The sequence below is a fragment of the Pieris brassicae genome, chromosome 10, assembly GCF_905147105.1.
Source record: "Pieris brassicae chromosome 10, ilPieBrab1.1, whole genome shotgun sequence".
Taxonomy (NCBI): domain Eukaryota; kingdom Metazoa; phylum Arthropoda; class Insecta; order Lepidoptera; family Pieridae; genus Pieris; species Pieris brassicae.
The window spans coordinates 11,934,176-11,958,253 of record NC_059674.1 but is presented as its reverse complement, the minus strand read 5'-3'; the positions used below and the strand labels follow the sequence as shown (position 1 = coordinate 11,958,253).

Here is a 24,078-nt window from a genome sequence, read left to right as displayed (position 1 = left end):
TGTTTAAACTTTTCTCATCTAAATTTTCTATGCCTGTTTGTAATTAAACTCTTAAACGAATGGACCAATGTTGATTAAGTTGATTCGAGACTGGTTTAAATGAGATGATTTAAAAAAATATATGATTGATATTTGTCGGTCTGCTAGTATGCTACTAAATAAAAGTCCCCTAATTAATAAGAATTAAGGTATACTAACTGTGTCTGAAGATGACTCTTCTGTGGTTCTGGGTCGTCATTAGATATTACTGTAGCTTGGAGCATCTTCATCTCGCTTCCTTTATTTCTGCAATATTAGTTCTATGTTAGTTCCAGGGCCTTCGTTTTTATTAAATACATATTATTTGCCTAATAAAAAGCAATAATTAAATTTAACATATATTTATACTGATTTAAAGCTTTATGAAATTTGTAGTCTCTGGAACTACCAAACAAATTAGAAATTTTCATTATTACTAAGTGTATTTACGTAGTAGGGCTAGTTCAATTTTGACATTTGACATCTGTTAGTTTTCAGCACTGAACTATTGAATAAAACATTAAGAATCGCTTCGTTACGATTTGTTTTTCAGTAATGGGTGATTTGCCTTCTGTGGCCAGACACACGACGTCGAATTGCCGATTTAATTACGAACGTTTCCTTCACAAACGCAACTACAAAAAAGCTCTAGTTTGCAAACACCTTTTTGTAAGAGTAAATTTTATTATGTTACCTTATGCAAGTGAGTAAGGCCTCGTATGATTTGATAACTTGTTTACTAATAGCTCCGTACATCACCCACGTAAGTACTTCTTCCTCTGATGACGTCACCTGACTCACCAGACGGGATGTGTCATTTAAAAGGTTTCTGTAAGTCAAGGAATAAATCTTTAGTAACGCGCATTTTTATAGGAATATTTAATAAAGTTAACTCGTTAGCCAAATAGTTACTAAAAGGGCAATGTTTCTATCGGAGTTTATTTAAAATGAAAATATAATAATAATAGAATAAGATAAAATAAACAAGGGAATAAGAAAAATAGCTTAAACGGTCAAAAAAGACCCTACTATGATATACGTATATGTCATGGAATTAGATTTTGTATAACTACAAATATGGTAAAAACTCTCTAAAAGATAAAATATGCAAAGATCATGAACATTTGGTCCTTCGAAACAGATTTTATGAATACTACCTTTACTCAGACAATTACACTAAAGCAGTAAGCACAATAACAGTGTGTGGACTCTAATTTAAAACTCAAACAACTAAAAAGCAAGTTAACTAATCATACTTAGCGTTTTCCATAACTATGCCAAGGTTGTGTTTTTCTGCTGTCGATCCATTATACCGAGGCGTAGGCGATCGTTTCATTGTAAACTTCAAACGATTTATAGCATCCAAGAGTTTCAAACTTCTACAAATTACTATATCATCCTGAAAATAAATAGGGAATATATGACGCGGGCAGAAATAAAATCTGCATGTCAACTAAAAATTGGGATTTTATAAACCTAAGCCCAAAGGTTTGCTATTTGACAAGATTTTAAAAACTATTTCAGATTATTTATTAGGGAAAGAAAAGATTATTTATTTACAATAGAATCTACACAAATGGTCTATTTTCATTCTGCTAAGCTGTTTCTTTAAAAATCGATGTTTATAATTTCAAGAACCCGTCAAAACTGTTCTCTAGGCAAGGTGCCGTTGCACTAGTTCTTATCATATATCAAGCCTGTAAACACGTACAAACTTTGTTTCAAAGTTTTTCGTGTTTATCATCTAAGAAAGTAGTAAAGAAGTATTAGATAGATGAAAACCTGGTTTACAATCCAGTTACGTCTTAGTCGATTCGACTAATCAATGACCATTTTGTCATGTGACTGATGTAGAAAAATCAATATTTTTTTTTAATTTTATGTTTTTTCTTCATACTGTATTATTGTACAGCCACAACAAAATTCCGATAAATTACTAGTATCTGTGTTGTGAACAAGTTTCAAATGTTAGTTGATTGATAGTATACGACCCAGTTTTAACTATGGGTGGAAAATAGCTAGCTTACGTTTTACGAAAATTATTATAATCCAAACTTACCCTATAAGGAGAGGCGTGTATTCCATGTTTGAGTTGATCCATAGCTGAATTAATGACAGTATAGTCTTCTTTTACTTTGGCACTGTCATCCTCATTCATTTTCATGGTACAGTCGTCAACAAATTCAGATAATATTTGTATGTGTTTAGTTAGAACCGGTTCCAAAGATTTCGCCTAGAAAAGAAAATCAATCCCGTAAATCGACATACATTTAGATAGTAATTACCAGTATTCTTAGTTTTACTATATAGATTGCCGAACAACACACATTTCGAATGATGAAACAAACCTGTTCTTTATCTCCAGAAATTATTTTTGAGCAGACTTCATCAACGTTGTCAGAAATTTGGTTCAGTCTAGTGTGATCTATGAGTCCTTTCTTCGCCGCATCTTGGTTCTCTTCTGATATCGCTAGCTATGATTAAAAATATTGTTCTTAAATAACAATAAAATATACGACATTTTGAAACAACATCTTAGCAATAGTAAATTTCGTCACTAAAATTTAGTTAGGCGTATAATCAAAAGAGTATAAGAACCAACAATTTCCTTACCAGATATGCGGAATGTGAAGCGTATTGAGCGCTTGCGCAGGCAGCCGCTGCAACGTACCGCAATGTAGTGCCACACTCAGACTGGGACATCGTTTCTTCGCTATTCAGCTTGTCTGTTATTAAATAATATCAATAATTTTAGACTTATACATGTGAATTTTTTTATTATATCAAAAAACATATATCGGTTAATATTTTCTACCTTTATGTGGTGTGAGAAACTTTTAAATGTTACTGAATGTACAAACACATTAATAAGAAAAAAAACACATTCTATATTTTAAGGCATCAATGGGATTGTATATTTTTTTTTAGTAAGTTTACCATTAAAATAGATTTTTATTACGAATACATAAATAAATTTATAGAAATATTAAATAAAAAACTTAAATATTTACTATACATTAACAGCAATATACACTCACGTATAATCTCTCCTTGTGCCTGTAAAGCGTCTAGAGTATCCTCCAGGCCAAGTGCACATGTGGGCAAATTCGGACTAAGTAAAACCTGCTGGAGCTGAATATTGCGTTGGAACTCTTCACCATCACGCTTTGTTTTGTCAGCACGGGACGATACTTGAGCCTAATATGATTAATTTGTCATAATCAAAATTGAATTACATGTTTACAATACTGTTGTGGAAACTATAATTTTAAACCTTAGACTTATTCTAGGAAAATACCAGAAACATTAGGCCCTCATAAGACCTGTCCATGTTTTTTTCAATTTGTTTAACAAACATCATTGAAATAAGTAACGTCAAGTTTTGGAGTAATAATCGTGGTCATGCTTTACACAAAGACCAGCGAAAACTAATGAAAAATGCAACTAAATCCATGGCAAACATAAGTATTGCCCCTTTATTGGTATACTTACAAGTTTATTCAACGCTTCAGTCAGAGTTCGACAGGCATCGAGCAGTTTCCTTCGGGATTCGGGTTTTTCGAACTCCTGAGAAAGTTATTTATATGAAGCCTTAACAATTCTTAAACTAGAGTGTTGGTACTGTATAGTTCGTAATACTCTTAATAACATGGTTTAAAATATGAACCTGATTTTACTTTAGTATAAAAAATCTAATCAATCAGCAGCAGCTTATTCTTATAAAATAAATAAAGTGGCGCTACAACCTTTTTAGGCCTGGGCCTCTTATTTCTGTATCTTTTTCATGATCAGTTATCGTCCTAATAAGCAAGTAGGCCTCCTATGCCTGACACGAAGTCGATGTATTACGATGTTTTCCTTCACCGTTTGTTCAAATGTAAAAATAAGTAAATAGAAAGAAAGTTCCTTGGTGCATGGAGATCAAACCTACGACCTCAGATACTAGAGTCGCACGCTAAAGCCACTTAGGCCAACACTGCGCTTATTCTAAACGCTACCTCATATAATATATACAATTTCTTTTCATTTAAGAAAATTGCCGTTTCTGAGGAGTTCAACCATAAACATCGTGAAGGATTTATATAGATTGAAATATTAACCTTCAATTCAAAATACATACAGAAATGTGTGAAAAATGTATTAGTTTTTTTATAAAAGCGTAAGAAATCAAATATTTTGCTTTGATAGGCTTTATAACATTGACTTTATTACAGCAAGGCTTCGTTGAATAACCGACTTAATTATACTTATTTGCTTACCTGATTGACAGATTCTGACGTTTCGAGAAGATTATACATCGCAGCTGTCAAATAATATGTTGCTTTCTCCATTCTTTTTCCTTGGATGACGTCCTAAAACGTGGATGAAATAGACAATTTTAAATTTTAGACCAAGGTTTACCTTGTTTAGCTAAACATTTTTACTTATTAATACTGTTACAAAGAAAAATATTATATTATTTATTTTATTAAAAAAAAACTTTAAAAAATCTGATCCTGATCATTTCTTTTTTCTAATCGACTAGCAGGTGATCAGCCTTCTGTTTTCCTTCACCGTACGAGCGAGTTTTAAAAGCGCACATAGACCGAAACTACATCCGGGAATCGAAGCGGATCGGATACTCAGGTATGAATGTTTGTTGAAGCCACTAGGCCAACACTGCTCGGCAGTAACAGGCAACTTGCTTATTAGTATTGTCTTTTGTTAACATAGCTTTTACACATTTAAAGAAAACACTTTAAATTTGTAAAATAATTATAAGTTTATACATAGCTTCAATCCGGTAAAAACGTGTTTTCTTTAAACTGGCTTGTTATAAAAAATATTAAAAGCTGTATAAATATTAATATAACAATATAAACTTTATTTGAAATTGTTTTGAATAAAGTTTGTTATTAATAGAATATTGTAAATTTACATATGCCGTACCTTATGTCTGATAGCTTTGGAAATAGCTGATATCTCTGCGACCACTTCACCAGTACTGCGAACGGCCCGCGTTATTCCTTCAGGCTTATCACTGTTTAGGATGACTGTTCCTATCATAAAGCTTAGCTTTTGTGTTTGTTGACTCAGTTTGGAATTTAATTCACTGCGGAAATATCATAAATCAATCTTAAACATTTAATTGATTTTTCGAATATGCAAAATATAATAGTTCGTTATCAACGAACTATTATATTATATATCAGTAACCAACAATTTTTTTCTATGAACGTAAAGTACAAAACTTATAACTTATGTCGCAGCAGTATCGTAACTATGTTGTTAAAGCTCGCACCTGACGCGCGTCCTTTGTGTGGATCGTTTTCTCGTCATGACGAAAAAGCAATAAAATCGACTGATATGCACCCGAAATTATTGCTAATATGTTTCAATTAGAATACTATTAATACCGTTCTTGGGTTAGGGGCTCTCTATATTCAACAGTCACGTATAACAAAAGGTTAAATGCTCTGATTATCTGTTGTGTGTCTGGCTTTTTCGGAGCGTAACTGCGTAAATGTACTTCCTAGGCTGGTACAATAAAACATTCTTACATCTTATACCTGTGTTCTTCGTATTAGTATTAATTTCAGCTTACAATGTAAGTAAAGCTTTGTGCTTAAAGTTTTGTGTAAACCAACATACATTATAACACCTAAAGACGAGTGGTAGTAGATTTATATTCTACAAATTTATACAACATCATAAATTCAAGTGAAAAATTGATATTATAAATAAGTAATTTTTCATGGTCTTTCAGTTAGCGTACATAACATCTTTAATCATATTAACGTTCGAAGATTTAAAAAATGTTTTTTTTAGTAGTAATTATGTGAAACTCACTTGATATCACCGTCAATTTCACCATCTTTAAATATCATTAAAGCTTTAAGATCATTTCCATCTGTAGCTCTCTTATCTTTCGGTATGTATTCGTGAATTTCCTGAAACAAAATGCATAATAATATCACTAATAATTTTATAAATATGGACTATCTTTGCATCCGTATTGGACGTGACTCGATCTTCAATTAAAATTAAACATTATTTAATAAATTTTAACGTGAATACGTCTTTAAACTTTCTCCATACGGGGGATTTCCGGTTTGGCCGGTTTGGCGTTATAGTTTCAAATATAACTTCTACATTAAAAAATAAATTATATTATAGTTAAAGGATCAAAAATTCATAACGATAAGAACGCGGTGGACGGGGAAGCGTCGCCAGTTTCAGGTTATATTGCTGCGTATCGAGATTTGTATATAACTTTCGACTCGAGAAGCTACGATGTAGGTTTAGGTTTTAATACATAAAAATAATAAATAATAATAATAATTGCCTTTCAATTAAGATACTTTACATTTAAACACGTTTCTATTTCAATCTTATCTTATCCTAAATGCGTAAATAAAAATATTTGAAAAAATATAACCCGTTACATTTTTATCTGAACAATGAAAGAAACTCATATTGATTTTTATGAAGCTTGGACTGTTCTATTAATTGGAATATTCCATGTATATACATGATATTAAAAAAATATCATCATGATTTGACTTAGCTATTTATTTAATATTTTGTTGCAAAAATTAATACAAAATATAATAATATATATAATTAAAAAAGGCCAAGAGGCTTTCGAGCGATCTCTTCCAGGCAACTAGCAATACATTTTTCTTTTTGCCAATACTATTACAATTTCTTGTGAAACCACACCGCAGAGCTGTCTACGAAAAATATTCCTAAGTGTTAGTTAGTAATAGTCATTAAGCACCTTTAAGGCATATTTGTCTCATAAAGGATGGGCCTTAAGTTTTCTTTTGTATATACAAATAAAAGATTTTACTTTATTACGCGCTGGCAAATTCTTTAAATAAATAAAGACAAAAAAAAAACCGGGCACATTGTGGACTGTACAAAATTATGCATAGGTGGAATCCTAAATAAATCGTCATACTCCAATACTATATAATAACAACAGCACATAGATATAAGTCAAACTGATAACCTCATTAAAGCAGGTTAAATAATTTTTATTATGTTTTAGTCTGGTCAAATTAAGGGATACAAGACTTACTTCCAGGATTTGGTTGGTGATATCTGTGACGTCATCGCCATCGGCATCTTGCCAGGTCGCTACTCGTCTCCCACTGGCTAGGTTCCGTTTCGTTAGTAAACTTGATAACTTCTTCAAGTGTTCGTTTAATCTAAATATAACATTGTCTTATAAGTCTTACAGTGGTTAAAATATGAATAAGTGTTATTTACGGTTGAATGAAAACAGTGTTTCTGATAAATAAAGGTATTTTACTAACATAAAAGATATAGATGATGAGATATAGATATAGATGACCTTTAAGAATAGATGTTTAATATATAAAAAATCATTGCCTAGTGGCAGTTTTTTAAAATAAAAGTCTATAGGACTAATGTTGTAAAGCTGGCGAATTTTTTTGAGAGACATACTACTATTAAAATATTATTTTTGTGAGTGTCCATTTACCGAGGAAAGTAATATGAATGCATGTCATAATAATTAAACATACACGTTTCAGCGGGCTTTATCGGATTCGCCAGCCGGGATATTTCGTTATATTTTGTAAATAAATTTTGTTTCATCAATCAAGTTCATTATAAAATCTTTTGTTTTCATTATATTAGAAAGGAAAACATTGTTTCAGCCACATAACATTCCATTTCTCCTAAATTTAAATAATAAAAATTTCTAAGAAATATTTTTTAAGCAGTAAGTGCTAAATGAGGTTTTTGAGTTTACAATTTTTTATATAGATTATATATATTTCCGTAACAATAACAGTTACAAAATGTTCAATAAATTAATTATATATATACTTGAGTTGACTAGCTGGATCCTTGGGTGTTACAGCCAACATCCTCATAGCATACTGGGTAAGTGCTTGCGGTACGTCATCTTGTTTTGCTATCACTGCGCTAGTGAGTGGGATTTGCGCTGTTTTAATTGCTTCGATATTTATGGGTTTATCCTAAAATAATTATTTAATTTAAACATGCATAAGCAAAACAAACTGAAACCTTAATAATTTTACTGAAGCGATCTCTAACACGTTAAAGAGAAAAATCTGGTAGGCAGGTGATGTCCAGAACAAACATTAGAGCCGTTGATGCCGCTTAGGACAACTGTCCTATCCGGCATTAGCGCTCCTTATCCCAAATAAGTTTATTTTATTTCTTTGAACCATACGCTAATTTATTGTTATATATTGCATCCTTAATCAATAATACAAGTCAAACTAAAACTTTGAGTCTATGTTTATGAAAATTTGGTAGATTACTTAAAAGTTGACGCATATTTTATTTTAATCGATAAAGTAACAGTCGACCTGGTAATACAGGATACAATAAATTAACATACGTTTTCTGTGGATTCGCTCATGTCATTAGTTGTCAGCAACAATTCAATTTTCTTTTCGGCATCTGTCAGATTCTGTAAGTCCTCCTCTATCGCCACGCCGGCTGCTGATGAAACACTGCCTTTTGCGGCGAACCTTAATAAATATTGGATAGTGTAAGAAATATCACTTTTGCATCATTTGTATAAATTATGAATAAACTTAATATGGATCAAGGTGGTATCCCTTAATCGCATGGGTCAAGATCGGGCAGTGGTAGGTGTGCGACCGGTGAACCGAGTGATCGGTGACGTGCTCAGGTATAGGTAGAGTAGAGGGGATCTGCTGGGAAAGCTTGGAAGTAGGGCTGTAAGAGCCTCGTTTCAGAGGCCAACATACATTTTGGTTCGCAGAACCAGGGGAGTGAGTGAGTAGCGAGTATGCCTCAATCGGCATGATAGGCGTAGTGTGGTCATTATTTTTAGGATACCGATTAGAAATATGTAATTACCCTGCTTTTAGGGTTAGATTAGGGTCAGAAGACCCTTCATCAGCCTTATCAGCGTTCAAGTATTACGTCACGCATTTTTTAGAGATTCTTGACGCCCCCATGAAACGCGCCGTAACGTTTCTGTTTCCAATAGTAAAACGTTTCGTGACCAACTCCAGTGACTTTTTAAACTTAAAACTTACTATTATGTTGTGTAAAGTACTGGAAAGTAGAAAATAATATTAACAATAACGCGTAATTCAATCCCCGCCCCGCATCGTAACGTTTTACAAAAGGATGACCCTCCCAAAATGCGTTACGTAATACTTGAACGCTCCCTAAAACAACCCACAAGCAGGTTTCTCTACATAGTTTACAATACAAGTGTATTTTTATATAGAACTGGGGTAAGCGGGCGGGAGGTTCACTTGATCTGGATGAGGACTAGCTCGCACTAATACGCACATATAAAGAAAAATCCATTTTCCATGGTCAGGGTTTGAACCCACAATTTCAGCATCTAGCGTACACTAAGGCAAGAAGTTTAAAAAACAAAACATCAAATAAAACATATGAAAATTATTCGTAAATCTGTAAAAGTTACATAAATACATAAATCTAAACTCACTTTAACAGATCACACTTTTCGATCAGAGCTCGAAGTTTTTCATGAAGCAAGTTCCTTGAGTTATTTTCCGTTATTGTCTCAACCGAATCCTGGATAGTTTTTACACAAACATCGCATTCCTATTAAATAAATATAAATTACAAAAGGTATAATATCCTCAGTTTTGAAAACTTAAAAGCGATAAATTTAAAAAATAATAGTTTATTTATCATCACTACAAGATGAGCTTCGCAAGCACAAAACTTTGTAAGCAGCTTTGTAAAGCTGAAAAAGCTATAAGTAACAGTATAATTATATAATAATTATGTATTACAATCTAATTTACTTTATTTCAAAGGTGACTTGACGATTTAGTACATAATTCAACAATTATAAAAATAAATATGGGTTTATGTTGGAATAATTAAAAATTTGATTAAATTTTTTAAAGAATGTCATTTGTTAATTGAAAAATTAAATCGTCATAACAGTATTACCTGAGCAAATTGTTCGGTAACCAACATGTCGTGCAAGATTGAATCTTCTGGAATATCTGGAGTGTTTGACAAATTTTCGGCTTTCCCTATTATATCGTCGCACGCGTCTCTTATATTCTGGAACCAGGTAATTTACATTAAAACCGTGGTATAAATAAATATAGAAGCGTAAACAGTGAACAAAACAAGCGTAAACAGCGTGCCGCTATCATATTTTATAGATTTATTTAATTATAAAAGTTATGTAAAACGTTGTATGATATCTCCATTGTCTATACATATTGAAGAAAATTCGTTTTTTGACGTTCATGTAAATAAATTAATTTTCTTTTGACTTCTAGGCTTATAATTTTAATTATTAAAACCTGGGACTGTCTAAGCTTGCTTTGTATGTTACCTATTGTATCAAAACTTACCACTAGAGCTTTCTTAGAACAATTAGGGTGAACAAACTCCGTCGATTGGTAGAGTTCATTGGCAGCTGTCATCACTTCTTTGACAAATACCTAAAACACAAATTTGATAGGTTTCGATCCTGACTGCTGTACATTTGTCCGGTCAGAGAGTACACACTCGCGGATTTGGTACGGAGCGGAACAAATCCGATCGTCTGTTATTAATCTTGGATTGTGATTTTAATATCCTTTCGTTATCGACATCTTCAGTTACAAAATGCATTCACACCTGTTTCATTTTTTATCATCAATTTTCTTTAGAGTAGTGTAGATGATTACAACCAGTTGCCCACTGAATTATTTCCGAACCAATTCAACTTAGGGTCAAGAAAATACTTTTCAATTCAACTCTTAAAAGGCCGGCAACGAATTTGCGAGCTCTCTGACAAAGTGAACGTTGATTATGTCGGTTTCCTTGAATAGCCAAGGAAAGCGAGGTGGTTTATGAACCACAATATATGCACAATCGGGGCTTAAACTACCTTAGATATTTTTACCACTTCTAAAAGTATGCTTTTGGAATTAAATAAATAAAGGAACCGAAAAAATACCTACCATTAAATCAATTATATTAGTTTGCGCATCGGCTTCTCTTTGTCCTACAAGGCAGAGATGCTGAACGTTCTGTATCACGTTTTCCAAGTCTTGACGCTTCTTTGCGTCCTGAAAACAGTGAAATATTGACCTTTGGGTGGTTTCCAAATCAAAGTATATATATAAGGAAGTAGAGTTTCATCAGCGGACGTCAAGGCAGAATACGAAATACCATCCGTATCACCTAGCCTTCCGTCGTTCGACAACGGAGCATTTTTTAAAGGTAGCTTTCGCCACGCTCTACCCCTATGTGGAACCAGCTGTTCGACTTAGGGTCCTTCTAGATGAGAGCGTCACAATTCTTAAAAGGCCGGCAACTTGCAAGTGGAGTGTTATTATACAATAATATTGTCTCTAATTAAAATACATAGTACACGTGACATCGATGTCTAAATGTTTTATTCCAAATCTATAAAAAATAATAACAATTGGAATCTCACCACGGGATCTCGTTTACAGCGAGCAGTTGCCAGGTCTAAAGCACAGAGGGCGGCAGTCAACTCATTGGTGAAGCATTTCAATGCACCTTGCTTCTCTACTGAGAGGTTTCCGTCTTCCAATTCACTCTAAAGACAATTATAATTATATATATATATTTAAACATTTACTATCGGACCTGACAGACGTTGTCCTGTACACAGGTAATATAAAATAAAATCTAATTGTAAATCTAAACGATTCTCGAATTCACTTGAAAGTCAGTTAAGGACTCAAATTTCAAATTTAAATTAAAAACACAATTAAAATAATCTTCTTTGTATTGCATAGCAAAACATTATATTATGTTTTTTGTTATTTTTATTTTCTATTATATAATCTTTCTCAATTTAAACCTTCCTTGAACTTCCATATTTCAAAATCAAAATTAGCTAAATCGATCATGCCCTTTAGGGAGACATAAGAACAGCAATGCTATATAACAATACGAGTATATTTTTACGAAATGGTTTAATTCAGAGTTTTTTACTGGAGGAATGGAGAAATATTCAAAATTAGATGGTTTACAGATCTTCCTCACAGTTACGTTACCTACAATCTCGCTCTGAAGTCACTAACAAACCGGAATAACTACAAACTAAAACATCTAATGTCACCGGCCAACTTACTGGCACCTTATTGTAATATTAGTACTGATAATTCAATTTCATTTTGTGGAATGTGTAAATTAAATTATAAATCAGAAGGCAGGGCTTTATTTGTTGCGTCGGTAAATATACTTTTTGATATAAAAGGAAGAAAGGACAATTATAAATATTATTTGATAAATGAATATATATTAGGTCCTTACATATGAAATTGGCGTTTTGTATGGGAGGAACAAAAAGTCGAATATTTTTAAATATAATATATTTAATTAATCAAAGTATGAACCATTGTTTTCTATGCACTTTTGCTATCTCATAGGTAGTTCATTGATCCCTTTACTAAAAAAAACAGTCGGACGGGAATCAATAAAATCTGTGAAGGCGATTTGGACTGCCCCATCAGAGTTAAATTTTTTCCCTTGCCAAGAAGTTGTCCAAATTTCGAAAAAAAAATGGTAATCTGTTGGAGCAAGGTCCGGGGAGGATGTCTTAGACATTCCAATTGAAGCTCTTCTAATTTGGTAGCCGTCTGTTGTGCAGTGTGTGGTCTAGCGTTGTCGTGAAGTAGCAGTGGCGTGGAGCGATTGACCAGCCTAGGTTGTTTAGCCGCTAGCTTTTCCATCATGGTTTGCAATTGCTGACAATAGACATCATCCGTAATAGACTGGCCAGATTTGCGAAACCTGCAATGAACAATACCGGCACTAGTCCACCAAACACTTACAAGTAACTGTTTTGGGGTTAATTTTCGCTTGGGGCAGGATTTGGCTGGCTGGCCACGATCCAACCATTGCGCTGAGCGCTTCCGACTATCGTAAAGAATCCATTTTTCATCACAGGTAATGATTCGGTTTAAAATACCTTCATTATTGTGCCGGTTCAGTAATGTAACGCAGCAGTCGACGCGCGTTTGCCGGTTTGCTTCAATCAATTCGTGACCTTTCAAGCTTTTTAATCTTCCCAATTTGCTTCAAGTGAATTAAAACAGTTTTATTACTGCCGCAGCCTGCAGCTAACTCGGACGTGGTTTGCGATGGATCCACTTCCACAATAGCCTTCAATACTTCATTATCAACTTGGGTCTCAGGCCGTCCACGGGGCTTGTTCTGCAGGTCGAAATTTCCAGAACGAAAACGTTGGAACCAAAAACGAACTGTGTTTTCTTTTGCAACATGACCGCCATACACATCATTCACCCTTCGAGTCGTTTCCGCAGCACTAGTGCCACGGCGGAACTCGTACTCGTAAATAATGCGATACTTTAAGTTCTCCATTTTGTAAAATGAGTGACGCAAACAGAAAAAACAAATGAATGACGGTCCTCGAAGCACAAATACATGAGTAAATAGCTGTACAAATTTGAATTTGGAATTCCTTACCAAAGAGGAGAACATCGTGATTAAAGTGGCCAGTACGAAATACGCCAATTTCATATGTAAGGACCTAATATTTTTACGCAGATGTGATTTTGTTAAAGTAATATATAAAACACAATACCTTGGCGGAGTTAAGAATCTTTGATGCTAATTCCTTGATTGGTGTGTCTTCTATCAATAAATCTTTGTCATGTTTTGAATCCTGTAAAAAGTGTTATCTCTTCTATCAATCATTGGACCACATATATTATGCTTTCGTATTAATTGCATATTACGGACGAGTTAGTTTATAAATATACATATGTTTTTAGTCCAAGGATTGATAGATAAACATATAAATAAATGCACCAAACTTTAACTTTTAAAACAAATTTATCAACTATGAGTTGAGTGCATTCATATATTAGAAATAATCTTATTTAAAGACTATACAACGTCGATTCACATTATTCATACAACGAAATATTATTGAGACAATTACAATCATTTTACATCACAGACATGTAAGTTACCACTAGTTCGGGAAGTAACGTTTCCATATTAACGTTCGTTTAACGTTCCTGAGGCTTGAAGTAAGATAAAATTATTTGTAAAAACAAAATCCTTAAATCCTAAGTACTCTTTCGAGGTTAGCTTTTAAGCTGTGATAAAAAGAGACATTACTTTGGATTGTTGATGTTTTATAGGTAATACTAGTTAAAGGTAAAACTTACTGAATCGATGTTCTTATTCGTATTATCATCAATCTCAATATCCGCTGTTGGTATCCATTGATTGCTTTCTGTAAACAAAGATATTAATTAAAAAATACTCTCATAGATATTTACCGATAGTTATGTTTACTATTCATAATCATACACTTGGTATAACTACGCAAATAAAATTAAAAGCGAACGTCACACACGTTAGTTAATCCAATCGACTAAGAGTTCGATTAATGAAATAATCACGTAGATGTAACGTATAAAAATAAAGAAACATCTAAAAGATGGTTCTAATAAATAAACAACTTAGATTTATCACTTGGATACGCTTTATTACGTATACACGAATTGATTTAATTTCGGTACCTCTTTATCTTCTATATCTCTGGCATACTCTTTCATCTTTATTTAAACATACCATGAATGATGTCCTTGAGTCTGTAAAGATCAGTCTGCAGGTGGTTAAGATCTTTATCAAGTTGTTGACCCAGTTGTTCATCAGACGAAACCAATGGAGACCAGGCGTTGCCGAGCTTTTCAGAGAGCTCATTGACTTGGTTCACTGAGTCTTCGAGTACAGATTGCGAGCATTCAAAACGAATACTTGGGGATGTTAACTAAAAGAGAATAACATATCACATCTATATTAGAAAAAAATACATAGTTCCTAAATGTGTTGAGGCTTCAACAACTTCTGCACATTTACGACGATTGACAAGTTATTTGCCGGGAACTGCAATAGATTGTTTCTTTTAAAATATTATATATTTATACTTTAGCTAAATAACAGAAATGATAAATTTCCGGCAACGCTCTTGCGAGCCTTTCTGGCAATGAGTGTCCATGGGCGACGGTATCACTTAACATCAGGTGAGCTTCCTGCCCGTTTGCCTCCTATTACATACCAAAAAAAGGCTTAACTTATATTATGTGTAGAAATTCAGACTCAAAGCTGGAAAGAATTATATGATGAATAAACAATAAGGTGGAAAAAGTTGGGAGGAGGCCAATCCCGGACAGGGACCACATAGTAAGTAAGAAAATTGTATATTTTTGTATAATGTATTTAAACCTGTGGATAGATAAAGGCTTATACTATGTGTAAGTAAGTATAATTAAAAATAATAAAAATCGTGACCTAATTTTAGTTTGTAATTATTCTGTATGAAACATCTGTTTTGTATTTTATGGTAGCATTAAAGTAACATTTTAAAACACCTTCACATATCCGATTGCTAATTTCTTAAAACATAATAAGTCTTCTGTTTCTTACCTATTGTACTTATTAATTTCTTGTGTAAGTAAATCTTATTTTTAATGATATTTAAATAAACCCGTAGTAATACACAAGTAAATGTAGACTTTTTATATTCATGACATATGTTGCGGGCAATATGCATTATCAATAAAGTAAAATTATTATAATTAATTTAAAAAACATTCCTGATAACCAAAATTTTACAATATGATTTTAAATACTGCATTTTATATTTATATTCTAAATTATACCTGAGCATTAGTAAGAAGCGCTTGCGCAGCATCAGCAAGTTCAACTCCGGTACGGTCCAATGGCTCTGCTTCGGAAGCGTCTAGGGTTTGAGCAAGCCGTGAGACGCGAGATAGCATTAATGAAGTCCGCTCACACGCTGAACGGGCTGTGTGGACGATCTGATGACAATTCCATATTTTTATTGAAGTGAAACTTCTTTATCGGCGTTGGAAAAAAAATAAACCGTCACATTTTTCGGTTACGCGCCATATTTGTCTTGTCCCTACCACGGTTGATTCGAAGAGATTCGAAGCCGTTAAGAACAAAAATATATAATAACGATAATAATTATATTACAATTAATAGTAAGTAGTAATAAGGTAAAATGAAATAATTGTATTATTTGTATTCATGTCTATGATAATAAAAGCCTTTTGTTAAACTTTATCTAATTTAACTTTATTTAACCAATTCCTGTAAAGTTGCATATAATAGATATTTTTTCGAAAAATAAGGTCATAAAGAAGTTCCACTTCTTACGTGTGAACACTAATACATGCACACATTTTTTTATTTATAACCAACTATCTATACATATATGTATTGTATTACTAAATATTAATATATTAAACTGAATTTTACATAGATTTTCTCTCTAATATAATATTTATAAACAATATCACATTTAGAAAAATACCAGTGGCCCTAGTAACCTTTTAGTTCTGGGCCATATTTGTGTATCTGTTTCGTGATCATTTGTTTTTCCTAATACGCATGGGTGATCAGCGTTCTGTGGTGTCACACGCCGTTGACGTGTTTGTGTCGAAGGCATGCATTGCATTACATGCATGCAAGGAAGGCATTCCTTTATCGTACTAGCGAGTGTTAAATGCACACATAGGCAGAAAGTACCTGTGCATCTGTGATAAAAGCTTGACCTTAAGATTGAGAGGCGCACGCTTAAGAAGAAGAAGAATACTAAGAAATAATGAATTATATGAAGGATTTTTGAGAACTTTACCTCAGCTTCCTTCTTGCTCTCCGCTTTCTTGTAAGGGCTAAAAATGAAATACAGCTTTCCAGAGGAATACGCATACTTCGATACAGCGTCTCCTAACTCCTAAAATAATTCAGAATATACAGGATAAATATTTAACGGTATTTATAAATACTTGCAAGACAGGCCTTTTTTAATATTGTGGAACTACATTAGCATAATTAGATAATAAAATCAGAATTGTAGTGTTGAGTGTATTCTTTACAATCATAGAAAATATCATAGGTTCTTCAAGAAAACAGCGTACCAATTCTACTTCATTCTACTATACTAAAAAAAAATTCTCTTTGTTATTTTGTATGTATCAGCCACACATCTAATGAACTAAGGATTGCGTTATATCCTAAACTACTGGACCAATACTGTTCACCTCAGTATATAAATCTAAATCAATAATTCCAAAAGATGCGAAATTTAAGAACAAGTCTAATACTTTTAACGTCTATATTTATTTATTAGTATCTCACGTCACAATCTCGTCTGGAGCGCTGCCTAATGTAAAACTTCATACAGAAAAAAGCAGCACTTGTTAATAATAATTAACTAGATTTAATTTTTGATTGGCGTTCTAGATTACGGATACAGTGAATATTATTGAAGATATTTTATTTTAACACCTACATTCATAACACACAGTCTTATTGCGTTCTTTCAACTGAAGTTCTCATCCAAATAAAAATAAATCAGTCTTTTTTTATCACAGCGGAAACACTATTTGAAAGAAATAGACAAAATGCATTTTAGGAAAAGAGTGACACGGTTAAGTTTTATGAAAAATAACTTTTTATTTTATTAAGTTTTAGAAAAAATATTTTTAAACAAGAACTTTATCAACTTGAAATTTTTTTATAAATTATTTCCATACCTCAGTATTGTCTTTGTCTAAGTTGTCAAGAACACCTTGAGTGGCCTCGCATAGAGCTTTCGCTTCTGCAATCATTACTTCCTTCGCGTCATCTTCTAAATATTTATGCGTAGATAGGATATCTAAGAAATAGATGTAAAAGTACTATAAGAAAAATGCTTCTATACAAAGATTCCTTAATCACTCTTGCACCACAATATTCTTATAATATTCCTTCTAGAATAAAGTCTAATAGTGCTTACATCCATCTCTTTCTATTATTAATAAGAATAAGCTTTTCTTTGAAAATACGTATTTCAAAGGTTAAATATATTTTCAGTGTAGTTGAAAGAGTTAGGTTGATTTAGAAATGAGACAGCACGAAGTATGATCCGAATTTCAAAATTCAAAACATCTTTGACATACAGGAGTCATACTTAGCACTACATCTGTTTCTTAATTAGACTTATAAGGAATAAGTGCCAACGTGTATAGCCGTTGTGTTATTTTAAATAACTTACATTTTATCGTCTCTGGTGCTGTTTGAGATATACTTTGCACGAGTTCTTCTTGGACTTTGTAATCAATTTCACCAAGGCCTGAAATTGAAACTAATAAAATATATTTTAGGTTCGAGTAGCTAAAAAACGAGCTAATTACATAAACACTATCATGAAAACCGATACATTTCTGTGAATGGTTTGGTGTTCTAACTCAAACTCAAAATAACTTTATTCATATAGGTAACCAAGTACACTTATGAACGACAACAGATAGGATCCTAAATTGATTTTAAATTTACATTTACTACTAGTTTCAGTCAAGAACCTCTACGTTCTTGTGTTCTCACGTGTCTATATGAGAGTTGAGAGTTGAGTCACGCTTAAGCCACCACTTAAATATAACTGTGACGCATGTGTAGTAATATTTATTTAAGACATTAGTAAAGCAGAGATTAATACTTTAATAAAAAATTCAACTCACCCGACATAGCTTGAACCAAAAGAGCGATGGATTGATTTAATTGTGATAATTTTTCGCACAGTAACAACTTAGTGGGTTCAATTGTGGTTTTCTCTATACATCCTTGGTCCTTTAATAACATTTCAAAACCATTATAGTATAAACATGTTTTATACGTATACAAATATTTTAGAATTTGCTTTCGTTACAAAATATAATATGCTAGTGTAACGAGCTAGGTGATCAGGAAGAAAAGACGTAGATTTCTTTAAATAATATTTCAGGAAACGCCTTTAAGTTGTAGAGAAATCTAGAAATATTTCATTCAACTTCTGTCAGTCTAGTCTACGTAACAGTATATTTAAAGTTCTTAGGTTATCATAATTATGATATATCTCAAAGGTCTATAATAATACCATTAAAGAGTTGTCGTATAATGCATAAATTGTTGTCTAGTATATTGTTAATTATCAAAGCCGCAGTAGTAATAGTTAAAAAGTTAATTCGAAAGTACCTTAGTCATAATAGAAACAAATTCCAATAGTGGCGGCTCGGGCAATTCCCTCAATCGTTCTTTGGAGGCAAGTTTTTCCATTGCCTTTAATTTATCCTTTGCCTCCAAAACTTTCGTTTGTAGTTGTTCTTTATCTTCATCGCCTGTAGATTAAATGTTTGATATTATGATATTAACATTTTTATTATTATTTAGTTAATGTTATTAAAAAATCAAAACAAAAAAAAAACGAATAAATTAAATCTGTACAAAAACAATGGCGCCAAAAAACCGGCAAACTAACATCAACGCACCAATAGACAATGTATATTCAACTTTGGAATCCATAGACATGGCGCGCTTTGTAAAATAGAATAAATCATGTAATTTCCGTGACTGATTAATAATTTATTGTATTTTTTAAGTTTTAAATATTTACGATGCTTAACTAAATAAGTATTCACGATAGCTCGATCGTTCCGTATCTATACACATTATTGTGTTCACTATAACCAGCCAGCTGAATTGTTACGAAATTTTTAAATAAATTTTATTTTAAAAATCAATTAATTAACTTAAATTTTCCAAAAAACATACCACTATCAGACGTGCAGATATTTCGCAACTCGTTCAGAGTTTTCTGGAGCTTATTAGAGTCATTTTTCATTAGGTCAGCCAAATCCTGATTGTGGGGTCCAGTAAGAGGTGCCCACAAGTTGTCTAAATCGTCAATTTTCTTTGAAAAGGTGTCCGTGAATGAAATTAGTGCATTCTGACACTGTGGCTCCGCAATTGTTGGTGCTGTTACCTATATAATAAGGATTTCACGTCACGTGAATAAGTGTAATAGATATTGTATATGAATTCTATTAGATATAGCAACTCTTTTTGGAAAAAAAATTAAGAGAAACTTTATCATTGTTTCTATACTCAGTATATTTTAACGGTACAGATTCAACGTAGTAAATTTAATGTCGGTTATTAATGCCCTTCTAAATTCTAATTCGATGCTTGTTTTAAGTCTTGACCCTTAAGGTTAGGTAGGTTCAACTTACTTGTGCAGCAGTCAGGAACACCTGCGCAGTGTCAACTATCTTCGCTCCACCGACATCGAGATCTGTGGCCTCTTCAACACCAACCTTTTGGGCTAGCTGATACACTTTTGTAAGGTACACCGATGCGTCCTTACACGCACCCTTTGAAAGGTCTAATATCTATAAATCAATTATAATTAATATAGTTAGTTGTAGACATTGGATGATACAGAAAAGATTGTATAGAAAATTCAATTTTATTTTCTTTGCTTCCACGAAATCTCGTTGAATAATATTGATGATTAAAGATAGTTAAGACATTAAAACATGTACCTACATATATTATTAATTAGAAATATTTTTGTATGCATGCTGATGTAAAAGTTGAAATAAAATAATAAATTTTAAAACGTCGGCAAAAGTTAAGATTAATATTGTGAGTACTTAACTAATTTGTAATGTTAAGTTTGTTATGATAGAACTGGCTGACAAAGGTATCTTTACTCAAAAGAGTCCTCAAATCTACAATGAATTATTAAACGGTTCTGACGTTTATTCAACGAAGTCACCAGCTTTCCACATACACTGCAAATGGTCTTAGAATACAAGGTAATTAAACTAAGAAATTAGAATCAAATTATACGAATCCAAGTCTTGTTATTGAAATTAAAGTACATACCCGATCTTTCTTTTTTTCATAGGATTTAGGACTACATTCACTGTATATTGCTTCCGACTGTTCAGCAAACTGCATCGTGCTATTGTTAAGGTCCTAAAATAATATTCTAAATTTAAAAATAGTTATCGCATCTTTAGGTGTTCTTGCTGAAATATTTAATCCATTTTAAACAGTAATTTTATTTCTATGACAGCTATATGACAATCACAAACTTCAAAAGGCTAAATTTTAGTGCCAAGTTTAATTTTTGTATTAATTCGTTACCTATTCAGAAAATCTTGCAATTTTAAGCCGAAACATCTAGAAAGGTAATTATTGACTCAGTTATTACCTTAAACCGTTCCTCTTCAGCACTTTTGCATATCTCTTGAACAGTCGTTATCATTGGTTTCAATTTTTCAATCATATTTGCTTTTGGGTTTTCACCGTCAATACATTCTCCCGCTTAAATTTAATCAAATATAAGTATATTGTGTTGCAAGAACATAAAATTAAATGCAATAAGAACATACCTTTAACGATTTTTGGAATGATGTTGGAAATTGAAAGAACAGCAAACGTGGCAGCATCATAGTCTGGTGAATCTGAACAAATGAGATTTTTGTTAGTTATTTGCATGTCATGTCTTGAATTTGTATTTAAGGTTTTAAATTCATTTAAAATGTGTCAAACAATCAGTAAAACAAATGAGCAGTGTTGGTCTAGTGGTTTCTGAGTGCGAGTCTCATCCATGAAGACGTAGGTTTGTTTTAATGTTAGGAAAACATTACGAGGACATGACATCGATCTATAAATCGACGGCGTATGTCAGGCGCAGATGACTGACCTACTTGCTTATTAGACAAAACAGATATAGAAATTTGTGGCTCAGAAGTAAAGGTAGAAAAGAAGTAGGTGTAGCACCTTTGTTTTTTTTATTAAAGCAACAAAAGAAATTAAATGATTGATACCTGTCGTAGCATGTAGTAGCGATACGATGGCTCCATTGAGTTGTGCCACGTTTTGTGACAAAAACTCTTTAGGTGAGGACTTTGACTCGGATGCAACCTAAAAACATACCCCTAAGCTTGATTTTTTCTTTTTATATTTAGTTTATACTAAACAATTGAAGAAGGAAGTTCAACCGTACCATTTCACATTGTTTTACTCCATATTCGCTGTCTCTTTCTAACTGCTGGATCGCTTCCGACAACGCTTTTTTACTCTGTTTTAAACTAGCCTTGAACATACGTTTTGGTTCGTCCTCCATGATAGACTTACGAACGACGTCACAAGCTTCTGATAAAACAATATTTTTATGTAAGAATTAAATGTAATATATTATACATTTAATTATTAAAATAATTTATAATGATTAATTATTAAAACATTTAAATAACAAATTAGTACTTACGTTGTGAGGCGGCGTGATATTTTAATTTATCTAAAGCCTCTATGACTCCCATAGTTCTATTAACAAGTATCTCTCGATTGTTGATTTGATTCGGATCGTCTAATAATGGTTTATATGCTAAAGCTAAACTTTGTAATTTATTCGCTAGATTTTTCGAAGCATCTGCCAAAGCCCCTTGACAAGACGGCTCATAGAGGAATGGCGCTGTAATCTGGACATATAAGGATTTTAATGCAATGCAACTTATTATAATATAAATCAATCAATCAATGTTGCCTTCTGTGCCTGACGCACTCTGTCAACTTTTTGGGTCTAAGGCAAACCGAATTCCTCACGATGTTTTTTTCTTCACCTTTCGAGCGAATGTAAAATGCGCACATAGAAAGAAAGTCCATTGGTGCACAGCCGGGGCTCGAACCTACGACCTCAGGAATGAGAGTCGAACGCTGACGTCACTAGGCCACTACTCATGAAATTTATTATAAATACTTGTATAGTGTTTTTGAAAAAAAATTGCGCTGTATTACTTAACAAATAATATCATTCTTTAAGATAAAATTAAAAAAAAACCGTTTTAGCAATTTTCATAATTCAATCCAAATATTTGCAATAAAAGAATTACACGAAGTGACGTTTTGGAGACTTAGTCAAGTCATCATCTGAGAATTGCTTTGAATTTATACGATATATATACAAATGTTTTCATACATAAAATTTCTTCGGTTCAATCATAAATAACTTTAAAAGTAATTTACTTTCTCATAAAACGGATTTTTATTTATTTATTAATATATCAATTATATTATAATTAGTACGTAGAATCGATGTTTCATACCTGAGCACAAGATTCAAGTTCTTTCGCCGCATAGTTACAAGCCATAATAGCTTCATTTAGTTTTAGATATTCTGGTTTTAACTCATCATCTACCCCAATCAGTCCACGTGTCTGGTACAATAACACGGCCGTCTTGTCTCCCACATCCTTGGCCAAGTCTATTGTCTGGAAAGTTTTATATCTCATTTAAATCGAAAGTATCTTGACGTAAGATAAAGTACAAAAATATATAACATTAAAATGTATTAACCTGGTTTTCTGTTTTGGGTTTTGAGTGACGGTTAAAAACGAAATTTAGTTTTCCTGACGTCTGCGCAAATTTTGCCACCGCATCTTTTAGACCCTAAAAACAAAATGATATATTTTATTATAGCTATGCATTCCGAGTTTCTTTAAAAAACATATGAACACCATCATAGGTTCCTTCAATCAAAGAGCGTACAAATTATTTAAAGTACGGTATCACACACATGCACAGTAACGCTTGGTAGTGTGAGAGTACATGAGCGGCGGTGTCACTTAACATCAGGTTGGTCTCTTGCTTGCTATTCTATTAAAAAAAACATACCGCATTGTCATGTCCCGCTGTGTGAGTACATATATCGTGGGTTGCATCAAGAATGTGTTGTAAGTTCTGTCGTAACTCTTTCTGTTCGTTACCATCGATGTGGGCCTCGAGGGTTCGACCATCTAAAATTTTGTAAACTTAAATCTTCTATTTTTCATATAAATAAACAAACATTAGGTGATTTACAAAGATAATTACAATAAGGTATAATACTATATACTCGACACATATAATGTGAAAGGCTAACGATACTTGCCATGTTCACTATAATAAAAAATATAATACCTCTTAAAACTCTGGTACTTCTATACAAAGCACTAATAATCCATTATAACATATGGACTTTCAAGCTATGGGAGAACATGCAAATCCTATCTAAATCAAACATTTGCAATACAAATACGTAATTTGAAAACAATTGCTCCTATAAAATTCAAATCATAAATAAAGTGGACTACAGAAAACTATTTAAATTATTACAATTATACCTATACAAGAGAAAGTGCAGCTAGGATTATTAAATGTATTACAGAAAATTAC

General features: G+C 32.6%; 1 protein-coding gene across 3 annotated transcripts in view; it reads right to left on the bottom strand.

Moving 5' to 3' along the window:
• The window catches only part of LOC123714860 (talin-B-like), a 51,300-nt gene that overhangs the window by 8,452 nt on the left and 18,770 nt on the right, over positions 1–24,078 (bottom strand). For 2 of the 3 annotated variants that reach the window (XM_045669472.1, XM_045669473.1), the window contains 39 exons: positions 23,539–23,660; positions 23,221–23,313; positions 22,971–23,135; positions 22,136–22,346; positions 21,872–22,020; positions 21,693–21,789; positions 21,255–21,326; positions 21,074–21,186; positions 20,743–20,835; positions 20,085–20,243; positions 19,627–19,837; positions 19,051–19,193; positions 18,558–18,666; positions 18,095–18,172; positions 17,595–17,716; positions 16,694–16,792; positions 15,693–15,851; positions 14,602–14,800; positions 14,193–14,260; positions 13,601–13,681; positions 11,459–11,584; positions 10,980–11,087; positions 10,386–10,475; positions 9,970–10,086; positions 9,494–9,612; positions 8,399–8,531; positions 7,858–8,009; positions 7,082–7,211; positions 5,848–5,948; positions 4,948–5,110; positions 4,278–4,370; positions 3,511–3,585; positions 3,057–3,216; positions 2,632–2,744; positions 2,367–2,492; positions 2,078–2,251; positions 1,275–1,417; positions 713–847; positions 199–285 (listed from right to left, as the gene is read on the bottom strand). In XM_045669472.1, coding sequence (XP_045525428.1) covers positions 199–285; positions 713–847; positions 1,275–1,417; positions 2,078–2,251; positions 2,367–2,492; positions 2,632–2,744; positions 3,057–3,216; positions 3,511–3,585; positions 4,278–4,370; positions 4,948–5,110; positions 5,848–5,948; positions 7,082–7,211; positions 7,858–8,009; positions 8,399–8,531; positions 9,494–9,612; positions 9,970–10,086; positions 10,386–10,475; positions 10,980–11,087; positions 11,459–11,584; positions 13,601–13,681; positions 14,193–14,260; positions 14,602–14,800; positions 15,693–15,851; positions 16,694–16,792; positions 17,595–17,716; positions 18,095–18,172; positions 18,558–18,666; positions 19,051–19,193; positions 19,627–19,837; positions 20,085–20,243; positions 20,743–20,835; positions 21,074–21,186; positions 21,255–21,326; positions 21,693–21,789; positions 21,872–22,020; positions 22,136–22,346; positions 22,971–23,135; positions 23,221–23,313; positions 23,539–23,660 — 4,888 coding nt within the window. The remainder of the gene's footprint in view (positions 1–198; positions 286–712; positions 848–1,274; positions 1,418–2,077; positions 2,252–2,366; positions 2,493–2,631; positions 2,745–3,056; positions 3,217–3,510; positions 3,586–4,277; positions 4,371–4,947; positions 5,111–5,847; positions 5,949–7,081; positions 7,212–7,857; positions 8,010–8,398; positions 8,532–9,493; positions 9,613–9,969; positions 10,087–10,385; positions 10,476–10,979; positions 11,088–11,458; positions 11,585–13,600; positions 13,682–14,192; positions 14,261–14,601; positions 14,801–15,692; positions 15,852–16,693; positions 16,793–17,594; positions 17,717–18,094; positions 18,173–18,557; positions 18,667–19,050; positions 19,194–19,626; positions 19,838–20,084; positions 20,244–20,742; positions 20,836–21,073; positions 21,187–21,254; positions 21,327–21,692; positions 21,790–21,871; positions 22,021–22,135; positions 22,347–22,970; positions 23,136–23,220; positions 23,314–23,538; positions 23,661–24,078) is intronic. The other variant, XM_045669474.1, reaches the window with a different exon arrangement.